The sequence below is a fragment of the Paralichthys olivaceus genome, chromosome 20, assembly GCF_024713975.1.
Source record: "Paralichthys olivaceus isolate ysfri-2021 chromosome 20, ASM2471397v2, whole genome shotgun sequence".
NCBI lineage: Eukaryota > Metazoa > Chordata > Actinopteri > Pleuronectiformes > Paralichthyidae > Paralichthys > Paralichthys olivaceus.
The window spans coordinates 11,701,741-11,709,179 of NC_091112.1; the positions used below are offsets into that span (position 1 = coordinate 11,701,741).

At 41.3% G+C, this 7,439-nt stretch overlaps 1 protein-coding gene across 1 annotated transcript; it reads left to right on the plus strand.

Moving 5' to 3' along the window:
- The first annotated feature begins 1,148 nt into the window (after positions 1 to 1,148).
- asb4 (ankyrin repeat and SOCS box containing 4) lies at positions 1,149 to 4,622 on the plus strand. The gene is made up of 6 exons (XM_020090421.2): positions 1,149 to 1,489; positions 2,326 to 2,625; positions 2,741 to 2,983; positions 3,066 to 3,313; positions 3,653 to 3,766; positions 3,860 to 4,622. The coding sequence occupies exons 1-6, from the start codon at positions 1,198 to 1,200 to the stop codon at positions 4,046 to 4,048; spliced, it is 1,386 nt and encodes a 461-aa protein (XP_019945980.1). The 5' UTR covers positions 1,149 to 1,197; the 3' UTR covers positions 4,049 to 4,622.
- Positions 4,623 to 7,439: the final 2,817 nt, after the last annotated feature.

Here is a 7,439-nt window from a genome sequence, read left to right on the forward strand (position 1 = left end):
AAGAAGCAAGAAGAAACAGTGATTCTCTCCCATTGTGCTTGTGGTTTTTCCTCTAATACAACCATAGTGCTGCTACAGTACTACTCCCAATAAACTGCTCACGGTGTATTCTTATGAAATATTTTGTAACACTTGAACCTCTCTGTGAATACCCCCCTCACTCCTTTTTGACTCTTTTGTATGTATAGTAAAAACACAGAGCAATATGCTGTAAGAATCCTAAAGACGCCTTGTTTTCTATCGTGTCAGTGTGCGTACGCCGTTTGTCGAGGGCTGAGGAGGCATGAAAGCTCAGACCTGAGCCCATGTGTGTTCCAAATCTTTTTCTTTACGTGCTTGAACCGAGCTAGTCTGGCATGATGAAACCCAACGTGTGGACGAGACCCTGGTGCTCCTCGCAGCGTTTTCAGCCATGATGCCTGGAAGGGTTTTTGTCTTCACGTGCGTAGAGAGCAAGCGATAATCAGACTGCTATAGCCATGCTGACTCTCCTCCTCCTCCTTTATTTGTCATTACCTTGATCTCTCTTTTTTTTCCTCATTCTGAAAAGTTTGAAAGGGCAGCTACCTGTCACACTAAATAAAATGTGCAGTCACTGTCCATAGCCTCCTGTTGTTTCCTTTTTTTCTGTTGTCTTTCCTAAGGCTGTGTGTACATAGTTTTAACTGGTCATTTGCCAGCCAGGGACAAAATATCATGCAGCCCTACAGACTGCAAAATATCTATCCATCTATCCTCCCATCTGTCTGTCTATATCCATCCATCCATCCATCCATCCATCTATCTATCCATCCCTCCATCTGTCCATCCATATCTATTTATCTATCTGTCCTGTACTTCTTTGCTTTTCTTTTCTTGGCTTATATTTTCTTTTGTTGTTTCTTTCTTCCTTTGTTTCTGTTTCTTTCTTTCTCAGATTTTCAAACATTTCAAACAAGTATAGATCCAGTTCAGCCATGTCAAAATGGTTAAATAGAAGAAAAGAGACATTTGCCCTGCAATCATGATCCACCATGCATACATGTCTTTCTCTCAGCAGAGTGACTGACCTGTAGCCAGCCACAGTCAGCTGAAACTCTCCAGTCTCTCCCTCCCTTTCTCCTTTCTATTTATATTCTGCTACTATTTTCTCCCTCTGACGCCCCCCATCTGACTTCATTTTCGTCCCCCCCATAGCTAGGCCTTCCCAGTGTGGGTATGCTTAATTCTTTCATTATCACCATATGTACTTTTATTTTTGATTTACTACATATTGTGTGGAGAACATTAGTGTGTGAACCGGGTGGTGTGGCAGTGCGAGGCCCTCAGCTCATGGAGGAGTTCAGCCCCAGCCAACTCGCTGTCAAGCAGCTAAAGCTAAAGTTCCTGGAGGCTCTGCAGACCAATAATGCCCAGGAGGTCCTGCAGATCCTGCACACTAGGAAGATAGACATTGACGTGGTGCTGGAAGTGGAGGACCCCAGCATGGTCCTGGCCTCATACAAACAAGGTAACCCGGTATGACAGAGTGTGTTATGGTTGTAACCAGTCTGTGTGCTTGTCATACTTTATACTGCATGGGCTCAGAAGGATAAACATGACAACAAACTAGATGAATATCGGTGGTGCAGTTTTTTGAGAAATCCTTCTGACAAACAAACAAATAAACAGACTCAGACTACTTTGTGGAGGATGAAAGCCTAAGTTGATTAAATTCAATTAATATCAGTTTAATTTGTATAGTGCCAAGTCACAACATGCACTATCTCAAGGCATTTGACATAGTAAAATCGACTTAACAAAAATACAAAAAAGGATTTCAACAGTTTCTGAATATCGTCAGCGGACTAGTTCTGCACTGCATCCACTAGGTGGTGCTAAACCCATAGAGATCCTAAGGTTGGATATTACAACAGTCTAAGAAGTACTGTTTACACTATTTAATTTAAATTTTGGCAGTAATTGAATATAAAATAATCCTCATTTTATGAATTGTTGCTTTCTTTACCTTAGAATGGGCTCTTTATATTTAAATACTTTATATTCCTCTCTGTGGAGGCCGTCATGTTTTTTTACTGTTGTCCAAACTGAAAGAACTAAAAGCTTTTGAGTTTTCATGACAACTGAAGTTCACCACAGGTTCTCTGTCATGTTTGCTGAACGGTATTCAGCTGCAACATGCAACTTCACCTCGAGATATCACTAAATTCTACACACTGAACCTTTAAGATAGAGATGTAAAGTAACATAAAGACTAAGATATAAATCTGTGTACGTCAGGAATAATCAACACGTCTAATCTTCACTGTCATTAAGAATTCCTGCTGGCTGTCCTCTTTACTGCAGGTTATTGGCTCCCAGGCTACAAACTGGAGAGTTCCTGGGCGATGGGTATTCATGTGTGTGTGATGTACAACGCTGTGGAAACTGCACTGGTGCTCCTTCAGGAGGGTGCGGCCATTAACCGGATGCCTAATGGGAAGACCCCGCTGCATGTGGCCTGCGAGGTCTCCAACGCTGAGTGTACGGACTTACTTTTGGCTCATGGGGCAAAGGTCAACAGCCTGTCACTGAGCGGGCACACACCACTGCACTACTGCATCACCAGGGAGTCTGTGGACTGTGCCAAGCAGCTCATTTTGAAAGGTCAGGAGGGGGGGTGCATAGGTAGATGCATGTGTGGGTTCAATTATGAATACAGGATATATAAAGGCCAAAACAACAAAATTATTATTAATTATTATTTTTTTCTCCCGTGGAGGTGCAAAAATCAACATCCCCAGCTACAACAACGATGAGGTCACACCGTTACACACAGCAGCCAGATTCGGAGTTCCAGAGCTGGTGGCTCTTTATTTGGCCCACGGAGCATCTGTCAATGCAATCAACTCTTTTCAGGAGACTCCTTTGATAACTGCAGCCTTCTGGGCTTTTGACACTAAAGAGCAAATCTACAGTGAAGATCACCATTTAGTCTGCCGTCTCCTGCTGGACCACCAAGCAGGTTTGAGATTCTGGATCAAGACCTGTGTATAATGGTAGACTCATGTTTTGTGTGTGTCATGAATCTTTCTTTGTTTCTCCAGATCCCAACCTCCAAGAAGAAGACCATAAAACAGCACTCCACAAAGCAGCCTGGCACTGTGATCACGTCCTGATGCAGATGCTGCTGGAGGCCGGAGCAGACACAAGGGTCATGGACATCAACGGCTGCGCCCCCATTCAGTATCTCCTCAAAGTGACCGACGTAAGGGCGATGGCCATACCTGAACTCTGCTATCAGCTGCTGCTCAACCATAACGCAGCCAGGATCTACCCACCACAGTTCCACAAGGTACAGACCGAGGTTATTAAATGATTAAGAAAAGAATTGAACTTGAAGTCCCAACAGTGACTTTTGTTTTCAATCAAGCTGCAACAAATTACACACACTGATAGATATCTATCCTCTAGATGTGCCTGTTTTTTTAAATTAAGATCCATTAATTATTCCCCAGGGAAATTTGTGAAAATTTCGAACTAGAATTACCACCATGTGGTTGTTTTCGCCAACCACTGCCAGTGGCGATTACGTGACCTTCCTTACCAGACACAGTATCTAAGACATTTTATATGATGATAGCAGACAGTCACTGTTTGTGCACAATGTCTTGTTGTGTATTGTTATGTACAGGTTCTGCAGTCCTGTCACGACTACCCCGGAGTATTAGAAATCATGGTCAACTCTTATGAACATTTAAAACCCACAAAGAAGTGGAGAGCCGCCATTCCTGATGACTGCTACAAGGTAACACAGGGACATGTTATGGATAGTACTGTATATTTGTATGAGTGCAGAGCAGTGAAAAAGCCTACAATCATCTGAATTCCTCTTCCTTAGCGACATAAAGACTTCTACGACTCTCTGTTTGCCGTTTGCACCAACACTCCTCGCAGCCTGCTCCACCTCACCAGATGTGCCATCAGAGCCAGCCTGGGCGGCTTTTGCCACAGGGGTGTCGCACAGCTTCCTCTGCCATGCCCCGTGAAGAAATACTTATTATTAGATCCTGAGGGGATGCTGTACTGATGGAGAGACTTGTATTTCCATATTGGCTGCTTTAATATGTTGCTTGAATAAGAAACATTCATTCATTCAGAGGCTTTTTGACTGGAACTCGAGAAACCCCGTCCCATGAAACTGAAGAAGGAACTCAAACTTTCAACAAGTCACAAATCAACTCACTGTACAAGCTCATTTACAGAGCAACAGGTGAGAAAATGACAATTTATTGAGGCTAGTTGACGCACTAATTTTAATAATGATGTAAAGTGATCGACAAGTAAGGATATTTGTCTACCCTGCCACATGGAACTGCAACACTTTTCACAACTTGTGCCTTTCTGTCTCTTTTGCACAATTTCTATATTTAACCCTCTCTGTAGACCTTGTTTGCCTGTTTTTAATATTAGTGTAATTTTCTTTGTACTAATTATCCACATGTGCAGTGTTGTCAACTCTCTACCACACCACAGCTTCATACTTCAGAGGATCCAAATCTACCTGGCAACCGGCCCTGATGCTCACTCTCACCATCACGCTCTCGTGATTCTCCAGAACGGAACAAACACTCGACAGTAGCGCTCCACGAGTGCTTGTTTTTCCAACAGACTGCACATGTAGCCGCAAATACGGAACAATACCATTTTTTTAATACCCAATCGCCAGAAATATATAACATATATAATATAAACTCCTGTCATACAAGATACAGATACACAGATGGCAAAAATAAAATTCTATCTGTTAGAATTTATGGTATCAAAGCTATTATTAAATCAAATTATGTGATTTTTCTTTAACTTTTTTTCTTTTTCAGGTTAAATATTTCTACATTTCCACATTATTTGCTCACTCCAAGTATATGTGGGACTGCATTGTTCCAGTGTTTGTACACCAGATGTTAGTAACTCTATGTTCTGTTGGTGTAATGTAAATCTTACAGCAGTCCACAGGCCCATACATAACTAGAATTGAACTTGGAGAGCGAATACTTCACCAAGGCTGATTGGCCACATTATCACCATATTACCTATTGTATTACACTAAAAGCATATTTGTTACTGTACAGAAATTGAATAAAGATCCACCTGCTTATAAAAATATTTATTTTGATTCACAAAATTATCATTATCCAGATCTGCACTAAATTTGACCTGCTCATTGATATTAACCCTTTACATATGGCAGATTTTTATCATAAACATTTATCCCCAAGAAGAATTGTGTCATGAGGAATTCATAATCAAATCTGCTCTAAAAGTGAATGGGTTCCTCTTCCTTGGCTTATACTCTACTGTTCCACAAAGTGTCAAGAAGATTGGTTCAGTATTTTTTTTTTTTCCTTAATTCAGTACTTGCTTCTTGTATGTTACAGAGCCTATTTACAGTTGGAAGGCACTTGTTGAATTGGTATGTTGTGTTACTGTGTCACAGCATGTGCACACTTGTAAATGAATGCTTACAGAGGATCAGATTTCAAGGCTGGTGATCTTAAAGCGAACCATATGTAAAGTACGACAGGTGCTGCCCACAGGCTCAGGCAGCAAAACTGTGGTTCCAACTTCTTCTCTTAACCGTAACTTAGCAAGGGTAAATACTGAGAGCAGTTAATGAATGCTTGTTAAATGTTTGCTGTGTCTTCATATTTGTTTTTCACATTTTAATAAAAGTCTGGAGCAAAATAAATGGAATCTCTATTGTAGTTGTGGTGGCTTCCGTGTGTGTGTGTGTGTGTGTGTGCAACAGACATACTCCAGTGCAGGGAAATTGTTTGGATGACTAAAGGGTCACAACTGACTCTCTGAGATCTTAAAATAAACCCCTGTGTCACAAGTGTCAGAGACTTGTCAGGACTATAATGGCACTCAGTGGATCCACCATGGCCCAACAGTCACTTTAAATCCAATCAAGCTGCAGCAAATTTCACACACATTAATATCCGTTCCCTAAATGTGCCTGATTTTGACCTTTACCTTAGACACCTGAAATCTAATCAACTCATCTTTGAGAGGCAACTGCTCAAAATTTGAAGAAATTCCCCAAAGGCAGACATGAGATACAATGTTCAAGAGGATTTTTGTGAGGCTACCTTGACCTTTGACTACCCAAATCTAATCAGTTCATTTGTCAACAGTAAAAGCAAACATTTGTGCCAAATTTGAGAGGATAGTCTTGAGATAATGTGTTCAAAAGGCAATAAAGGGTTTTGTGAGATCACCGTGAACTTTGACCAACAAAATCCAATCACCTATCCACTTGAGTTGTACTGAATATTTTGTATATAGAAATTCCCTCAAGTCATTCTTGACATATTGTGTTAACAAGACCAAAGACGTGCCAAATTTGAAAGGATTCTCTCAAGACATTCCTCAGATAATGCATTCAGAGGAAAACTAGGGATTTGTAAGGTTAACATGGCCTTTGACCTCCAAATTCTTATCACTTAATCAGTGAGACCATCTGAATATTTGTACCAAATTTGAAGAAATTCAATCAAGGTATTCTTCAGATACTGTGTTTCCAAGCTTGGGATAGACGGACAACCTGAAAACAGAATGCCTCTGTCCACTGGCTGTCACTGACACAGGGGCATAAAAAAAATTTTCTCTCTCAGAAAAGTAGAAAAGTAAGAAAGAAAGAAAGAAAGAAAAGAAAGAAGAAAGAAAGTGAAAGACAAATCTCTTTGTCCAGTTCTGTGCCACAGTTTAATGAGTTCTTTCTTGGCCCATGTCCCAACCTTCCACCAAGTTTTGTTAAAATCCGCTCAGTGGTTTTTGCGTAATCCAGCTGACAATCAAACAATTGGACAGAGGTGAAAACAAGACCTCCTTGGCAGCGGAAGAGGGGGTTCGTCCTTTATTTGAGACTGACTGTTGCAATGACACTGACACAGCAGTGATCTTCTTTTTTACTTTTTATTCTTTCTCCTTTGAGACTGAGCTTAAATAAATCTGTACTTGTGTTGCTGTCATGCTCATAAAACCTCAATGAGCTGGAAAAGAGAGTTGAGGGCGACAAACAGAGAAAGAGACAGAAGCAGAATAGAGCACAACATGTGGGCACGCTAATGAAGGGGCAAAACAGAGCAGGACGGCCTGTTCTCATCCCCCAATGGCAGCCGGCCACGAGAAGCCAACGGTCTGCGACGGTGGCAGACAAACAGAGCAAAGTTTCCTAAAACAAGCTGCGGAGGGAGAAGAGTGAGCAGAGGACACGCCACACGCTGCTGTTTACGTAACATACTGGAAACTGTTTCATTTCTACAGTTCTGACCTCCGTGACCTCATGAACCCTGACATCTTTCGTGTTGCATAAATCGAACTGAGCAAAAAATACAGTCAACACACAAACAATTAACTATTGATGCTGCAAAACAACAAAGTATACATCTGAAATAAACCAGAGCAACCACAAGGGA

Coding starts and splice junctions, on each gene's coding strand:
- asb4 (XM_020090421.2), top strand. CDS start 1,198: ATGCTTAATTCTTTCATTATCACCATATGTACTTTTATTTTTGATTTA. Junction 1,490..2,325: donor CCTGGCCTCATACAAACAAG/GTAACCCGGTAT, acceptor TCTTTACTGCAG/GTTATTGGCTCCCAGGCTAC. Junction 2,984..3,065: donor CCTGCTGGACCACCAAGCAG/GTTTGAGATTCT, acceptor TTGTTTCTCCAG/ATCCCAACCTCCAAGAAGAA.